At 45.4% G+C, this 18,863-nt stretch overlaps 1 protein-coding gene across 1 annotated transcript in view; it reads left to right on the top strand.

Moving 5' to 3' along the window:
• The window catches only part of PHACTR1 (phosphatase and actin regulator 1), a gene marked incomplete at its 5' end in the record, with an annotated part of 116,541 nt that overhangs the window by 29,548 nt on the left and 68,130 nt on the right, over window positions 1-18,863 (top strand). The window contains one exon of the mRNA XM_008571043.1: window positions 14,039-14,363. Within this exon, the coding sequence (XP_008569265.1) occupies window positions 14,039-14,363 (325 nt within the window). The remainder of the gene's footprint in view (window positions 1-14,038; window positions 14,364-18,863) is intronic.

Below are 18,863 nucleotides of genomic sequence, written 5' to 3' on the forward strand. Positions count from 1 at the left end.
CACATAATATAAGTCCAGGAGTTTGAGGGCATCAGATTCCTGCCTTCCCAGAAGTACAATGTCCAGCAGAGCTGGTTGTGATATGAATGTGATCTGAGGTGAATGGTTCTCAAAATGCATCCTTCTTGGAATGATGGGTAAACCCAGAAGAAAAGGGTGACTGGGGCAAAACAGAAAAAAACAAAAAGACCACTGTCTTCCACCTCTCTTAAGTCTTCATTAATCACCTCCAGGCATCCTGACTGCAGAAGTCAAATGTTAAACACTGCATGAATAACCCATGCCTTCTGCATGAGGTACCTGTGATGGGCACCCCATACGTGCCCGTTGAATGTAGGATTATCAGCTTACATGGTAGCTAGACTTCATAGTCTGTAATTTACACTCGGATAATAATAATAATAGCACTTTTTGAGAACTTTGCCTTGTACCACGCAGTCCTAAGAGGTAGATACCATTATCATTATTACTGCTTTTCATAGAAAGTGAACATGAAATTTGGAGAAGTTAAATGACTTGGTCATGGTTACCTAACTAACAAGTGATAGAGGTGGTCTGAAACCTATTTTGTTTGACTCTAGAATCCTCACTTATGGCCATTAGTTTATACCACTTCCACCAAGATACATATTCCAATTTTTTTTTGATCATAAGCTTTATTTTTTAGCTTTGCATGTTTTAATCTGCTTAAGAAATTAGAAAATCCGATTCTTTATTTTTATAACCTATACTGGTCTGCTTGGACTGCCATAGAATAATGTAATCTAGGTGGCTTATACAACAGAAATTTATTTTCTCACAGTTCTGGAGGCTGGAAATTCCAAGATCAAGGTCCGGTAGGATTTGATTCTGGAGAGGGCTCTCTTCCTGGCTTGTAGACAGCTGCCTTCTTGCTGTGTCCTCACATACTGGGGAGAGAGAGAGAGAGATTTGTTCTCTCTTCTTATAATGGCACTAATTCTATCGCATTAGGGTCCCATTCTTGTGAGCTCATTTATTCTTAATTACTTCCTTACTCCAAATACAGTCATACTGAAAGTTAGGGTTTCAACATGTGAATGGGGGTAGGGGTGGGGGGCACAATTCAGTCCATCGCTTAATTCAAGGACAAAGATTATATTGTCTTTCAAAAATAGGTAATGTTCTCAAAGCACTTGGTTATAAATAGGATGACCTGAGTTCAGTTGAGTTTCAAAGCACAGACCAGAGGGAGGCAGTCTGTGAAAGAATCCAGAACAGGGACAAATCACATGGAAAGTGTTTGACCACAATTAGAGACTGACAGTTCAGCAAAGAAAGGAAACCATTGCTGATCCTTAAAAACAAGTCCTTCTGATAATATGAACCTGCCCAGGGTCTATTTGCACTATTGTTAGAACCTACAATACAAGGAGACTTACTATATTCTCAGAATTTAGTTGATCACTAGTTTCCATGTTTCCAAAGTATTTGCAGCTACGGTTTTACCAAGCAAATGGACATCCATGCCCTGTGGTGTATTTCAGCCCCAGCACTTACATGTGTCTTAATGAGAATCCTCTACCCAGTGCTGGTCAAGCCAACAGCAACATTCCCAGCTATCTCTCTAGTTTTGTGAACACCATCCCTGTTCTACAGTCACGTTCAGATATGTAATTTCATTATGTTTTTCTGTTGCTCTCTGATTCTCTCCCTCTTTCTCCCCAACATCCCAATGCCCCCCTTCCTGTCCTCCTCTCCACCCCTACAGAACCATCTAACTACTCTGCCTCTGTTCCTGTCTTCCTATATTCCACTTCCTGTATTCTACTCAGTGCAAGAAAACCAAAGATTAGACCACTGTGAACTTGGACTTTATCTGTGTCTTTAATGGAAAAAAATCATAACATGGAAACTTCATAAAGAGGTTTAAGGTTTACACTCTCTTGTTAACTATATTTGTCCACTTCTGTTGCTTATAACGAAATACTGTGGAACTGGGTGATTTATAAAGAAAGCAAAGTTTATTGCTTACAGTTGCTGAGGCTGGGAAGTCCAAAGTCCATCTGGTGGTGACAGTGACCCAGGGGTCTCACATTGCAAGATGGTGGAAGCAGAGAGAGAGCAAGACAGACTCTCCTCTTCTTTTAAAGCACTCAGAACCACATCCCTGACCACCAAAATTAATCCATTCATTCCTGCACAGTCCTACAATCAAATCACCTCTTCAAGGCTCTACCTTTCAATTACCATAATAGGATTTCTCACCCTCTTAACAGTCATAGTGGGGACTAAGTTTCTAAAACACAAAACTTGGCGGACACAATTCAAGCTTCAATGAGTTTGGGGGGACATAATTCAATCCACTACAGTAACTGACACTCTGTTCTGTTTTCTTTATTTGGTGGTCTGTCAAGTGTGGACTCAAGGAGACACAGGAGAGGCTCAGGAAAACCAAAGGTCATTATCCTTAGAGGTCCTAGAGACAAGGGGGCATGGCTCACCATGCAGGGCCCCATGGGGAAGCTTCTGGTGGTCAGAGGCAGAGGGGCAGGAGCAAGGAGAGAGCCGAGGCCAGAGCCTTTCTTGGGATTTCCAGAAAAGACAGGTCAAGGTGAACAGTTTAGGATTGACGGGTATGAATAATTTCGTCCAGCTGTAAGCTATGGGGATGGTCTCTAGTCGCCTGGTACCTGGCCTGGATGATTAAGGCAGAGGGATGTTTTTTTTGTTTGTTTGTTTGTTTGTTTGTTTTTCCTTTTTGTCTTTTTTCGTGTCTGGCAACGGATCGCAACCCTCAGTGTCGCGCCCGTACCGGACCGGGACCAGCAACGGGATCGCAACCCTCGGTGTTGCGCCTGCACCTCGCTCAGCCAGTGAGCGGGAACCGGTCGTATGTGGGATCCGAACCCTTGGCGGGAGCGCAGCCATGCTCCCAAGCGGCGCACTGTAGCAGTGCGCCACCAGGCTGGCCCAAGGCAGAGGGATGTTATGTGCTGGTGTGTACAAGACAGAGGAGGTGTGGCTCTCAGTTGGTTTGTATGTCAAAGGATGCTCTTCCCGGCTGGGCCCTTGGTCGCTCTAAGAATCGGCAAGATCTAGGAGGGGCCGTCTCTCCCCAGTCAGAAAGGTTTTTAAGATGTCAATACTCATTATGTACAGAAAATAAAATATATAAGCAATACGGAAGGAATGGGGGAGTTATCAGAATTTAGTTTTTATATCCATTTCTCCATGTTTTCCAATCTTGATTTTTTTTTCTTCTCAAAATTCAGAAATTCTTTCCATAGTGCATATAAGGACTATCAGTCAATTAAAACATTTTTTAAAGAGTGCCTTTTGCTCTGACTTGTATGATCAGGACAAAGATCATAGCAAGATACCTGTCTTTAAAAGCACTGTTAGGTTGAGATTTAATTCACTTGGCACTTTTGTTTTCAGTGTCCCCTCTATGCAAGGTCCTCTGCCAGCCTCATAGAATGTACAGATATAAAGGCCGTCAACCATTTCTTTAGAGCCATATCTATACATGTATAGATATGGCTCTAAAGAAATTCAGATAGTAAGATAGAAGATGTATAGATATGGCTCTAAAGAAATTCAGATAGTAAGAGATCAAATCCTTTTGGAGGAATCAAAAAAAGCATCAGAAAGGATGATGAGTATAAGACAAGCCTTAAAGATGAGCAAAATTTTGCCAGGTCCGTATAGGAGGAGGAGCTGGTCCTTAAACGAAAAGCAGAGGACACGAAGGCACATGAGTGAGGCAGCTATGATCAGGAAACAGCAAATAGTCCAGCTCAGCAGGAATGTAGGGTTCTCATAGCATAGCTGTGCAGCTGAAAAATGGGTTGAAGCAGAACTGTGAGAGCCTTGAATGCCATGATGAGGAACGTAACTTTTAGGAGGAAGTGGGCATCTTCTGTGAACTTATAGCAGCAACTGCTTGATTTCAGCCATGAACGTCTCCTTGACGCTCTTGTGGGTAAGATGGACATTAATGCTGCTGGGTGGATTTAAACTGGATGGATAAGTATGACTGGAAGATGTCCAGTGTCAACCTGGGATTGCAAGAGGCACCAGGCTGCTGCCCTTGGTTCTTCCTCTTTGACATTTAAAAAATATCCCTGGGGGGGGGGCCGGCCCGGTGGCGCACTGCTACAGTGCGCCGCTTGGAAGCGCGGCAACGCTCCCGCCAAGGGTTTGGATCCCACATACAGACCAGTTCCCGCTCACTGGCTGAGCGAGGCGCGGGAGCAACACCGAGGGTTGCAATCCCGTTGCCGGTCCGGTCTGGTACGGGCGCAACACTGAGGGCTGCGATCCATTGCCAGACACACACACAAAAAAGACAAAAAGGAAAAAAAAAATATCCCTGGGGGGGGGGCCGGCCCGGTGGCGCACTGCTACAGTGCGCCGCTTGGAAGCGCGGCAACGCTCCCGCCAAGGGTTTGGATCCCACATACAGACCAGTTCCCGCTCACTGGCTGAGCGAGGCGCGGGAGCAACACCGAGGGTTGCAATCCCGTTGCCGGTCCGGTCTGGTACGGGCGCAACACTGAGGGTTGCGATCCATTGCCAGACACACACACAAAAAAGACAAAAAGGAAAAAAAAAATATCCCTGGGGTAAGTTTCATGAGGGCAGGAATTTTACCTGCCTTGTTCCCTGCCGAGTCCTTAGCTAAGGCTGTGCAGCAGGAAGACAGGAGGCTCGTGATCAAGGGAAGCCCCTGCTGCTGAAGGCATTTAAGGAGGAAGGAGTTGGATGATCATTTTCTGCAAGTTCGTTGCAGGATATTTGCTTCTTTAGGGAAGCTGAGTGAAGTGGTCTCCAACTCTGAGTTCTGCCATAAAGTAAATCTGATTCTCCTATGTTCTGTAGTGTTCAAAGTGAACATGATAACCTAGATTGAAAAGCAACCCCTTATAAGAGTAGCAGTTAGAATATGGCAATCACCCAGTGGCCAAACTTGTGGTCCAGCCTTAGGTCTCGGGGAATGTACTAGGAGTGTCAGGGGAATGGGCATGCTCTTACAGACACCAGCTACAGATGGCTGGACCAGCCACCAGTATCACTATAAATGCAAGAAACATGAGTGTGACCTCCATCAGCAAATAACTATCGTGAATCCGAGAGATGCAAGTTTGATCTGAGCTGCAGGCATCCTTATTTTTCCTTTAAAGTATTTATGGGTCTAGCTGGAGCTTATTTATACCTTCACCTTCACGCTACCTCTTCATAGTTCCATATATGCTCTGTGTAGTACTTTCTTTTATATGATCTAAATTTACTTCTTTCAAACTTCATAGATATATCCCCTGGGGGGAGTATTCTGAGAGCAGATGAGCATGATTGTGCTGGCCTTCAGGACGTTGTGATTTTGATTCAGTTCCCTCTCAGCTGTGGCCTGGATTCTCACAAACAGCTGTCCTCCCCGGCCTGCCCCCCACAGGCACTGTGGAACCCAAGCTTCTTTCATCTGCCCATCTCGTGACCGCTCACCTTCCTGTATACCTGTCCTGCAGAAGGCTCAGCTGCAATAGCCCTGTTATCAATTGAATGGCACTTTTCTCTCCGTCTCCTTGTGAGCGGCAGCACTAGTCCATTGCTGCAAAAATAAATATATAACATTTGTATAGAGGTGGTTTATAATTTCTAGCAAAATGTTTACTGATCTTATCAACAGGTGTTTGTTCCCATGATTATAGGGACATCCACCCTTTTGACTCTGAGAGCACTTCCCTGGCAATGAATAATGTGTTATTTTACTAAAATGAATCTAATTGAATTGCATGCCCTGCAAGGGTGACATGCCCAAATGACTGAGGTAGCTGGTGAATGACCCTCATCCACTGCCAGCATCTCCATCTCAAGGAGGCGTGGTCTTCCCTACTCAGTAGTCATCTTCTGAGATGACCTTGGGAGGGGCAAATTTAGTAATGCATTGCATATTTCCAAATTGCCAAAAGAATAGATTTAAAATGTTTTCACTACCCCCAAAATGATAAGTATGTGAGTTGATGGATTTGTTAATTAGCCTGATTTAATCATTCCACATTGTAAACACATCAAAACATCACATTGTACCCCGTAGATACATACAGTTATTTGACTTAGAAGTAACATTTTTAAAAAAACGTTTCTTTGTGAAAAGTAGCTCTGAACCAAAGTCAGTTGCTGGTGCTGTGTATGCTGACATGGCCCTCAATTTTAGGATTCTGGAAGGTCCCAGCACATATTCCCCACGCATGCACCACGTTTGCTTTAGTTTCCATGTGTTGGCCGGATTTGGGGCATTTAACACAAACAATTTCCTCTGTTACTCTGGTTTCTCTCCACACCATCTCTCTCTCTCCACAAGGGTTGGTCAGCACATTTTGCTTTTGACCAAGGCAAAACGCCAGGCCATCTTATCACCCCCCAGTGTGCCCTGGTGTTGTGAGGAGTCATGGAGCTTCTATGAGCTCTCTCTTGCAGCCAAGGGGAATCTGACGCAGCAGTTTCCTGATGTCAACTCTGATTTATGTTCTAATTACACCCCTAATAGGTTCTTTATGTCTTCAGGTGGAATACCTGTATCTGTGAAAGATCAGAAATTCTGACCCACTGAAATCAGGCGGCAAATGACTGAGAAATTCTTACAACACCTTTGTTCATTAGGCACTAAGTGTTACTATCATCGACAAGTACTGCTGATCATCAGCAGTTATAAACAGGCTCCTAAGGAAGTGTTAATTACAAAGTTCGTTTATGGTGGTGAGAAGAGAGGCTGGAGGTGTTTGCTGCATTCAGCCCACGCTCATTCTGTGTGGAGGCTGCAGCACTATGGCCGACTTTAGAAATACTCCTGCTTTTCATGTCCTTGTCTGAAATCCTAAGCCAGAGCTGTCTCATATTTGGAAATACAGCCCTCTTGGGTTTTATGGCTCTGTGGCACTCACTCTTTGGGTTTATTTTCCTTGTTCTCTGGAATTGGTTGTTTTTGCTTTTTCCTCTCCATCATCAGAGACAGTTTTATGAATACACTGCATCTCAATCAGTCTGGCCACAGAAATAAGTCAGCAAGCAAAGGGCTTTGTGTGTGCCCCAGCAGGACCAGCCACCATCATTATAAATGCAAGAGGCAGAGTGTGTCCTCCAACGATTGATAAATATCATACATCAGATAGGTGCAAAATGTTTCATTTGGTGAGATGCTATCAGGGTAGAGAAGGCATTTTTAATCCTTGGATTTTTACAGGTAAAAAGATTGAATCCCCAAAAGGGCAGATATCTTTCCCAGCTAGGGAGCAGCAAGGAATCCAGGCCTTCTGACTCCCAGTTCTGCACTCTTTTCCACTAGCTCTCAGTACTGATACGTGCTATGTGCATCAGAACGACACACTGAAACCTGAGCAGCCTCTCCCTTTCCTCTTCCTGCAGTGCTCTGCTGCAGACCTGGAGAACTGCTCAGATAGTCCTTCGAAAGCCTCTTTGCTCTACTGCTTGATGCACTTTCCAGTCACTGCTGGGTTTTTCACCTACTTATTTATGGTAGCACCACTGTGTACTAGACACATTCTCTGTTGCTTTCTTGGCTTGCATCTTCCCACCCTGGCTGAGAAGCATCAGGATAGATGAATTTTTCAGAAGCATGGCAAGAGTCCTATTAGTGGCACTGCAAATGTGTGAGGTGCTTTGCAATTTACAAAGCATGTTCCCATGATCCCCTCTGACCCTCAAAACAACCTGTGGGAGAGGCCAGGAGAATATGATGATGTCTATTTCAGAATCAATTAAACCGACATCTGTTGAACTCCTGTGATGGATCAAGGACTATACTGGGGGTATTTTATATTCAGGCTCTCTGCTAACCTGTATGGGGACTTTGTAAAATTAGAAAAAGGTGCCCTGTGGAGGATGCCCCTTCCTCTGGGGTGACTCAGTCCCATGCCAGGGCAGGCCTCCAGCTAGATTTCAATCTTCTCATCCCCTTAGCACCTTACATGGAGGTTATGTAGACATTAATGTATTTACTTTGCATAACAGACCCATGGGGAGGGGTAATGCTCTCTTTCTACAAAGGAGAAAACTGAGGCTCAGGAAGGCCAAATGTCAGAGTAACAGAGCTGCTTTTTCTTGGAGCTGGGATCAAAGCCCAGCTGTTTGGAATTCTAAGCCAGTGGTGATTTCAGCAGGACGTTGTACCCTCAGCCTGCAGTAGAAGCCTTCTACAGCCCCTGCCCAGCCCTCCCAGAGTCATGCTGGGCTGAATCTCCTCCTCCAGAAGGCCCTGGGTATTTGCAACTTTGCCTGTGTAGGAAACAACCTCTTAGAAGGGAATGCCTGTGTGAGGGGTGCCTGTCAGACTCAGTTGCACACAGAGTCCCCTGGGGATCTTGTCAGAAGGTCTGGGTTGGGCCCTGAGAATCTGTATTTCCGCCAAGCTCCCAGGTCATGTGGCTCCAGCTTGTCCATGCACCACATTTGATTAGCTAATTCTTAGCGTAGGAGAACTGTTCACTAATTTCTACCTTTTCCCACTGCCCTGAAGACATGATGAGAAGGAAAACAAAGAAATGTTTATTGCACACCTGCTATGCATTAGGCTCAGTTACTGCTAGTGGGTAAAACCAGTGAAGAGATAGCCACACTCACTGTGATTTAATACATCATGTCTGCCCACTGCAAGCAAAAATCAGCAACAAGTCAAGAAAAAATGAAGTGGATTGAATGGACTCTAAGAAGATGCTGTGACAAAGCAAAACCTGTGCAAGTCCCATGGGTGGGCCCCAAACCAACCCTGGGGAGGATGGGCTTCCTGAAGGAATCAGTTCAATAATGGCAGTGGTGATGGCAACAGGAGTCATAGCTGCCATCTACCGGATCACTGAGTGTCAGCCACTGTGCTACACAGTGCATGTCCTTTAATTTTCACAGTGGTCCCATGACGTGTTAATTCATCCCCATTTCACAGATTGGAACACTGAACATCAAAGAGATTAAGCAATTTGCTGAAGCTAACAGAGCTGAATGAGCTCATCTTACATTTCTAGTCTGACAAGTTTTAGTAGTGGTTTTGTGCTTTTTAGCCCCACAACTTGTAGCACTTAGTATGGACTACACATAGGTCAGTGTGATCTGGGAACTGATTTACAAAGCTGCCTCCTGGCCCCATTGCAGACCTACTGAACCTGAGTCTCTGAAAGTGAGACTCAGGGATTTGCCTCTCCCAAGCCTCCCTAATGAGGTTGATGGAACACTAAGAAGTGAGCATTTGGGGGGGTGGGGGAAGGTAGTTGCCGTGCAGAACAATCCTGATCTATCTATTTCACTCTGTCATAATTACTATGAAAATACTAGTGCCTGACTAACCAGAAAGGAGTCTTGGGCATATATTTCTTCATTTGTTAGATAAATGCACAGAATACACATAGGGCAAATTTAAAGTCAGCCAGAAGGAGGCAAGAAGAACCTAATGCATTGAGTCAACTGTGTAAGAGAAGCTAAATATTTGGTTAATAACTTATTGCTTGAGACAAAATTTTGAAGAAAGTTTCTTTAGGCAAACTTGTCTAGAACATCCTTAAAGTGTTCTAAAGCAAATAAAATAAAATCTACCCTTGAGGATATAAGACACCCTATCATTCACAAATTCTCAGTGATAAAAAAACTTTCATAAATAGAAAATTCAATTGCAACTTCCATTACACAAATTAGTTTAAAAAGTACCCTTTAATTGCATATATATAATTAAAGCAATATAATGGTTAGGTGAATAGATTTGGGGCAAATTAGTTATTTAGCGAATTGGTTTAGGGCAAATTGGTCTTTTACTTTTTACATGTTGGGGGCATAGAAGTACAAGTGGAATCTAGAGACCACTCTGATGACCTGTCAGGATGGACATTGGTCAGATGCTGGGTGGAACCAGTGCCTCCTGGCCATTGTGTGCTAGGACATCTAGACTTGTCCTCAAAGCAACTTAACACCTTCAATCAGTGATTGTCTGGCTCCTGGTGTATGGTAAGCCCCTGGGAAGCATTTTAAATCCAAATACTTGGCCCAGAGATTCTGATTCAGTAGGTCAGAGGTGAAGCCCAGGAATACGCACTTTTAGGAAGCCTCAAGGGACTGTTGCAGGTGACCCAAGTACTCTTCTCTAAGACATAGTGTCCTTTTGTTCAGAGAAAAGGACAAGAGTAAGAGGCCAAAAGTGGTTTTCATCCCTGGCTTTTTAGAAATGCAGTGCGGAACCCCACCCTAGAATCCCTGAGAGAGGGGGTGGGGGCAGCCTCGGTGTGATTCTGCTGCACCCCCAGGCTTGAGAACCAGCAGTCCGTGAGCACACACTCACCAGGCAGCCACGGAGCCCTGAGCGTCTCTGTGCACGCCATGCCAGGGGCTGCCCGCTGAAGCACACGTAGCAGGAGCTAGTTGGAAGACAAAGCTAACACAAACGCAGCCAGCAGTAACCCACACAGAATGGAGCAGAATTCAGTGGGGCTGCTGACCATCAGGGTTGCGGGAGCTCAGGGGAGGAAAGGCTGCAAGGGGGAAGGTGAGCCTTCAGTTGCTCCTTTAAGGGACAATGCAGTTTTAATCATCAGGCAGGAACAGAGAAGGCGTTTCAGGAGATGAGTACGACAAAGGCCCCAAAGAGGGAATGAGTGTGGCTGTTGGGAAACCTAGTATGGAAACTGGCCAGATCGAGAGGCCAGAGTGAGCCAGGATAGGGCAGGAGACACGTGGGGGAGCTGAGGCTAAGAGTCACACTCGGACTTGCAGGTGGACTGGAGCATGGAGCCATCGCGGGACATCAAGCACGGCCAGTGGGAGCTTTAGGGTGGGGCCAGATTAGAAGACTGGGACCCCGTTACCCACACAGTAAGAGGATAGGAGGTCCCAGGCTGGTGAGAGATAGGATCTATCAGAGGGAAAGAAGATGAAGGCATTCACAGAAATCCAGAATGGCAGATGGTGTACAGCTGGTTCCAAATTGTGCCTCCAGATCTGTTATGCGGAAAGATGTCATAGAAATAGGCATTGCCACGTTAACAAAGATCTAAGCTGCCCAGACACTCTGCAGTTACCAACAATGCCAGGGAAAGGTAGGGCCTGCATAGAAAGCAGACATTCCACCTGAGGTTAGCCTTTTTCTTAATTTCCTCTCTTTCTACCAAAGCCACTGGGCCAAAAATTACTTTAAATGATCCACTTTCATTCTCTTATTTAATTTATGGCCATTTGTAGCGAAACAACCAGAAAGAGGAGACAGGCAGGAAAGGAGACATCTTTCCTAGAACTATAAAAGTAACCACGTCCACTAATTTGTTCCAGCTGGTCATTTCTTCCTTTCCTGTTTTGATAGCATTCCTAGGGCCCACTTGGCCGATTTTCCAGTGATGAGACCAAGTAAGCTTTGCTCTGGAAGCAGTGACAAGAAATACTGTAGTGGAGTGGGATCAGGAAGCTGTCACTTAACAAAATGGGCCCTTTCTAGGTAAAGAATCCTATGCTGCCCTCCTGGCTCTACTTTCTCCTGACCAAGCGAATGAGCACCTACCTGCCTTAGACAGAAAACCAGAACCTGAAACTGGGATCACAGGTTAAGGTCCCCAGAGGAAAACCTTTAACACTTCTGGACACATTGCATCTTCTGGGTTTACACTAAAGCTTCCAAGAGTCACAGAAGCAGGCCTTTCAATAACAGGAACCGGACAGAGGAGTTGACTTTCTGCATCTCAGCACTGCCTGTGATGCTCCTGAAGGTGCTACTTTGTGTGTGTCCATGCGGGATCATAATGAACAGGATGAGACCTCGGGGATGAGCACAAAGGAGCCTTGTGGTTATGCCTCATTAGCATCTTGGTGTTAGGGGGTCAATCTTATCAGGCCCCATGGAATGATTAGATTTGTCTGTATCTTAGCTATGGGGTCAGCACTTTAGCGTGCATACACCCACAGCTGCAAGATCCTAAAATTGTAATCTATTTTGTACTCACATCTCCCTCCTGGAATACCTGTTTCCAGGGAAGGTGTGAATTCATCTGCAGCACATCATCACAGTTCAGCTCATTCTGTAAACATAGTTTGCGACTCTTGCAATGTGAGCTGGGCACTGAATGAGATGCTAAGAATACAGTGGTAAATTGCACAAGGTCACTGTTCCCCAGGGGAGGAGACAGCTACATAAATAGGAAGTGCAGGATAGTTCCTTAGGAGTCTGTTTTATCACCTGGAAAAGTGAGGTTATGATGGCATCTACCTCATGGGCTTGTTATAAGGATTATATTGGTTAATGTGACGAGCACTTGGAATGATACCTGACACATCCTAAGCATGATACAAGTCTCAGCTGCAGTTATCACTCTCGTCATCATTACTGCCGCTGTGGTGAGCACTGACATAACACACATCCACGGTGCAGAGTGGAAAGAGTGATCTAATGACCAAGGAAGGTTTTTCAGGGGAGGCAGTTTGTGGGCTGGATCTTGAAGGGATAGAAGGAATTGACCAGGAGAACAGAGGAGAATATTCCAAACTGAGGGAGAGCAACATACCAAGGCCTGTGAGTATGGAAACATCAGACAGTTTAGGGAACTCAGAGGTGCAGCGGTGGGTACGGATGCGTGTGGGTTATGGTGGGAAAAGACCTTCTCAGTGGAGTAGAAGGAGGCCATCTGCTGAGGGCAAGGAGCCTGGAGGAGGCCAGGAAGACCACAGCAGCTCTCCTGGAGCAGCCAAGGCCATCTGTAGACTTGGCTGACGGTGGAGACTCTGAATTTGTAGGATACCAAATAAGTAAAATCCACAGGAGAAAAGTGGTACATGTCGTAGAAGAGACTCTCATCAGGGGCTTTTCAGGTTGCATAGGAAAGGTCACTTCAAACTGGGGGAACCAGAACAGACTTCACAGAGGTACAGTGTGGACATGGAGAGATGAACTGAACAGCAGACAGCCCATGGAAGGCCTTGAATGATGACCGGCAAGTTTTAGTCCATTGATGGGTTTTAAATGGAGGAATGCCATAATCAGATTTGTGCTCTAGGAATGTCATTTTGGCAGGGCTGTGGAGTTAGACTAGAGGAAGACCACACTCAAGGCAGACTGTTAGTTGTTAGTTGGAGAAAAATCTGAGACCCCTGGGATCAAGAGTAGACCGTGCAGTGCTCACCGATGTGGGGTGCCAGGTGTGAATTCCAGACACCCAACTCCTCCACTGCCGTACCCTTCCACCTGGCCTATCCCAGGCAAGCCTGCAATGCAGGGGCTCAACCATGCCCCTTACCACTGCTTGATGATTTCCAGGAATGTACAGAGGACTACAGGGTCTCCCCAAAAACACCCTGGGGACTGCTTTGACCCTAAGCCCCCTAAATGTGGAGCATCTCTGGGAAGCCTCGATGGCACTGTCAGGGACCCGGGGGTTGGCTCTGCATAGGTTCCAGCAGCCCCAGATGCCCATAGAAGCCTGTCTGTGATTTGAACAGCTCTCCATGGATGGCGCTGCATGGGTGCACCAGCCCAGCACCCACACTAACGCCTCAACCCCGCTGGTGCACCCGAGCCAGGCTCTTGGACATCTAATCCTCACAAAGCATCCTCCCCAGGTGGGATGATCATCCCCAGGTGACAGATGAGGGACACATGCTGTGAGTGGACTTGAATCTAGGGTTAGCTTCTAGTGCTATGCATATTGGAACGTGCCAGCTGGAAGGATATGTTCACATTACGAAGGCAAAACTGTAGACATGGTTGCACGTCCTAGAAAAGGTTTCTTTGACGGGCCACATGTTTCCATGAGCAGAAGAGTTCATCACACTCCCCTTCCTGCTGCCTTATTCTCTGGGCTGCCCATAAGCCTCAGTGTGACATGCGTGACCCAGACACTGCACATTTGGCCAGCACACTTCAACAGGAGACGGGTTGGTGGAGGCTTGCTGAGTGGCACTTGCCACACTGGTGTCTAAAGCTGATGCATTTTATCTAAGGGGCCACCTCAATGGCCACAGTCCCGAGGTGAGCACAAGTGGTGTTCTGAGTTTCTTCTGACCCCCAAATTCACATCTGCCTCTCCCCCTCCTTCTGCCACAGATCCTGGCGCCCCTGTGAAATTGCCTTGTCTGCCAGTGAAACTGTCCCCTCCGCTACCTCCAAAGAAAGTCATGATCTGTATGCCTGTCGGGGGGCCGGACCTCTCCCTGGTATCCTACGCAGCAGCCCAGAAGGGCAGCCAGCAGAGCGTGGCCCAGCACCACCACATGGTCCTGCCATCCCAGATCCAGCACCAGCTGCAATATGGCAGCCATGGCCAGCACCTCCCCTCCGCCACCGGCACCCTCCCCATGCACCCCTCCGGCTGCAGGATGATAGAAGAGCTGAACAAAACGTTGGCCATGACCATGCAGAGGCTGGAAAGGTAATGAAGGGGAGGGGACCCGCTGGGGAAGTGGGGCTGGGGATTTGGATCATGACGGAGGACGATGAACAAGAGCTTAATACCACTGGAGAAAGAAAAGTTTGAAAGTAAAATCAGACCAAAAACATAACGTCAAGGAAAGTATGGAAGAAAAGAGTAATGTTGCCAATTGCCAAACTATCGAATAATCACATTTATCAAAAAGAACAAGTAACATACATACGTATCTCAAGGGTACCTCACACAGTTCTTGGACAGAGTTGTGTTATCTTTCAATTCTAGTTTTCTTATGTTTTCTTATGTTCTTTTTTTTCTTGTTTCATATCTTAATATGTTTCTATAAACATTTACATTTTGTGAAAGGACGTGCACATAATCATTAATACAGGGTACCTCTGGGGTGAGGATGTGGGGAGAAAATACTTTATATTTCATATCTTTCTGTACTGCTTACTTTTCAATTTTGTGGATATTTTATGATATTCAAAAGACCATTTAAATGTGTAAAAATGAAAGATGCGAGTTGGCAGAATGGTGGAGGAAACAGGAGGGATGGGGAAGGTGGGGAGGCGCATCTTGTTTCTGCTAATGCAGGAAGCAGAGTGTGAGAGTCCAGTTGTATGCATGGGAGCCTCTAACATATGGCAGCCTCTGGTGCAGCCCCAACTTCCCCCAGAATCTGCCTCCCATAGCGTTTCTAGGAGACCTGCAAAGAGGACCCTCATGGGCAGGCCTGCAGCAGAGACCCTGACTCCTCCCCAGATCAGGGGAGATCTCATCTCTCACACTGGCTCTGAATTGCTCGTGTGTGTGTGTGTGTGCGTGTGCACGCACGCGCGCGCACATATGTACATGTGTACACATATTGCCACCCTCCTCGTCCCCAAGAAATGCCTGGGATTTCCCAGTATGACGCCAAGGCATGTTGCTTGACCGAGTTCCCTGACATGACACCAAGAAAGTGTTTTGATCTGGCATGAGGACTGTGTCTGAACTGGGACCCTGGATGCCTGTCCCAGGGTAGTGACTGCTGTTCACTGGGACCTGCAGGTGGGCAAATTGTGGACTGGGAGGCCCAATGGATCACTGCAGCGGAGAGCCAAAGGCAGGATGGACGCAGGCGGGAGCTCTAAGTAGTGTTTTCCTGCCTCTCAGCCAAGTCTGCTGTGGTTGGAAAAAAGCGACTTCAAGTGGGATGTTTCTCTCTAGGAATTCTGACTTAATTACTTTCTGTTAATCCCTACCCTGGCTGCAAACAAAAGAACCAAAGTTTAATTTGGCCCTTTGCCATTATTTCCAACTACTTTTATTATTAATGAGAAAAAGAATAACTTCAAATTTGAGTGGTGTCTTTTCATCTGTTACACACACATCATCATCATCATATTTAATCCTCACACTACCCAGGGAGACAGAGTAAATGGAAAAACCGAGAAAGGCTAAGTCCCCCAGTGCCACCTGCCCAAAGGCTGGCCCTCAGACTGCTTGTTACCCATCTGAACCACGTTAAGTGCAGAAATTGAGAACAAGTTTTTAAATACTTTCACAGCAGTTTGACAGAATAATTTTATGTCTGTTGAATCTTATAATTAAAAAGGGCTTTATTTTTGTACATTTTTATTATATTTTACAAAAGCATCAGTTTACAATGGATTGAAAATTAAAAGAAATAAACAATAAGAACTATTCCTTCTTGGAGACATTTGAAAAGCGCTGCCTAGGTAGTTAGTAGAGGGGTCAAGCCTTCAAGCCTGGGTCCTTCTATTCCAAGACCAGAATTCTTTCTACCGTAACACGGCTGTTTTCCTAAAGACAACCAGCAGTCAATGTAACTTCCTTCCTCCAGGTCTACTGTATACCCAGTAGGTTTTTGTATCTCTCCTGAGCTTTAATCATCTGGAAAAGATACTCGTGACAGCATACTGGTTGGATATTGCTAAATATGTTTCCTCTTAAAGCATGCCATTTTAAAAGGTTCAATTGCAGATGTTAACCAATAACTTGCATCATGTTCCTTATAATATCCATAGGTATTTGTGGACTATTTCAGTTGAGTTTAGACCAATTGGTGGGTCTGTTGGACTTACACTGGGTCAGGTTCTTTATTGAAATGCATTAAAGAGAACAAACTGGGAGGGGGATATTGGGATTTTTGGGGGTGGGCACAGCATGATCTTGGCAGCTGAGCCAAGGTTGTCTCCATACTTTGTGTCCTCCCCACACCTCCTGACTTTTGTTACCTCCTCTGTCTCCCTCACCTTCCACCCTTGGCCAAGATATAGCGTTGTCCTAACAGGCAGCCAGGACCTAGGGAATTAATGTATGCATCACCTTGGCAAGACCACTGCCCCTCCAGAGAGGCCTTCTTCCCAAACAAATAAAGATTGCAGAGATTTTTTAAAACATCCACATTATCTCCCAGGAGTCCTGGAAGGATCTGAGAGCCGGACAAGGTGGCAGGCCATTTTTCAGTGTAGTGAGGGGACTGCAGCTGTGTCAGGTGATGATACTCTTGCTTTTACAATCTAAAAATTCTCCCCATTGCTTGTCAACATGATTTTATTCTCATTCTAACCAAGTTACAGATGCAAAGGAGAAAGTATTTCTCTATCCTCCTTGGCAATTTCCAGTGACTCCACAAAGCTCTGCAAGAAGGAAGAAGCGTTACCAAACACTTAGGCATTCTGCCTGCAAAGATCCTTGCGCCCACCCGCTGTTTGTGCTATCACTGCCCCCTGAGATGGAGTGGAACATCACCCGTAGGGCATCAGTGCAGACCTGTAGTCTGATCCTGATGGAAAAGTTGTAGATAACGTGAAAATCAAAGGATGAATTAAACAGCATTAACACTTGACTTTCAGCTATACATTTGTGTAGTCATTTTATAATTGAAAGAAAACCATCTATGCAGACAACCACCTGCCCATGACAGCATTCCTGACCATGTGTCCTCTAGTCTCTGCTTCAAGGGGAACCTCACAGGTCCCAAGATAGCTTGCACCATTGTCAAGAAGGTCTGCTTGTTATAAAGTTCTTCTTAAATGAAGGGTTTTATTTACTGTAACTTATACCCTCCCAATCTTATTTCTAATCTTCCTTTTCTGTGAAAGGCTTTCAATCTTTGAAGAAAGCTACCATTTTCTTTCTCTAAAGGCTTCTTGAGACCTTTTACCATCTTGCTCATGTTCCTGCAAGGTTATGCTAAATCGGTTCTGATGTATGAAGAAGTTCTTAATTACTACTCTGACTAAGCCTGCTCGATGGCACTAAAAAGTGACATGTAGTTATTAACAGCTTTAGCTCATCAGGTTTGCAAGGAGGGGTTCAGAATGAGGGAACTAGAGAACAGCTGAAGCAAACGTAAAGGGTTCCAGTTAGTATTTATTCAAAGCCACAGGGCTGTCCCAGGCCATGTGGCCGCACTGGAGGCAGTCTGACCTCATGACAGAGTGCACGGGTTCCAGCATTTAACTGCAGAGTTGGAATCTCAGACACACCACTTATTAGCTGTGTGACCCTGAGCATATTTCTTAATCTCTTCTTACCTTTCATTTCTCATCTGAAGGATTATAATAGTACCACCAGCTTCATTAGGGTTGTTCATGAGGATTGCATGATTTAATCCATCCAAATTAGTCAGGTTATTGCATGGCACACAGTAAGCATCCAGTAAATGGCAGTGCACGTTAAGCAGAATTATACAGCACATAAAAGTTGTCTTCAGTGACCCTAAAAGGCATATTGCAAATGTGTGTTAAATCCAATCTTGTTGAAGATTTTGTTTGTGTCAGTTTCCTCAAATTAGATTGTCTTCATTTCTTTCCAGTGGTGATTCTTATCTTTTTCGAAGCTGATGCTTTATAATTTCAAATATTATGCATTTTTTTTAATATCTGCAGTAAGCTCTGTGATCTAGTTGGCATCAATCCTGGAATTCAGACTGAAAATCCTAATTAGCTACTAATTTTCTTTTCTGATCTTAATTCAGTTGGCCAGTTCTCTGTGCTCTAGTTTCCCTGATAATGAAACAAAGGTGAGATATGAATCTTTGTTGACCCTGAAGGAATTTTAGGAAGATTTTTAAGAGAATACACTTTACAGAAGTCTTACCCTTCTCAGTTCAGGGCAGCTACGTACTTCGAGTTGCTCATACCAAAAACCTGGAGTCACCTTTGACATGTTTTTCTGTCATCCCCCTTGTCTGATCATCCGCAAATCGTATCTGGTTTACTTGGAGAATACATCTAGGATCGGCCGCTTCCCATCTGTTCCTGCTACCCCCTGGTCTAGGCCTCCGTGGTCCTCACCTGGTTTGCTGCAGTCCCTCCTACCTGGTCTCCTGCTTCCCCTCCTGCCTCTCAGTCCATCCCCGACACAGCAGTCAAAGAGATGTGTGTGACAAAAATCAGATCATGACTGTATTAGTTTGCCAGGGCTGCCATAACAAAGAAGCACGGAATGGGTGACTTAGACAACAGAAATTTGTTCCCTCACAGTTCT

The sequence above is a fragment of the Galeopterus variegatus genome, unplaced genomic scaffold (genome assembly GCF_000696425.1).
Source record: "Galeopterus variegatus unplaced genomic scaffold, G_variegatus-3.0.2 Scaffold656, whole genome shotgun sequence".
NCBI classification, from domain to species: domain Eukaryota; kingdom Metazoa; phylum Chordata; class Mammalia; order Dermoptera; family Cynocephalidae; genus Galeopterus; species Galeopterus variegatus.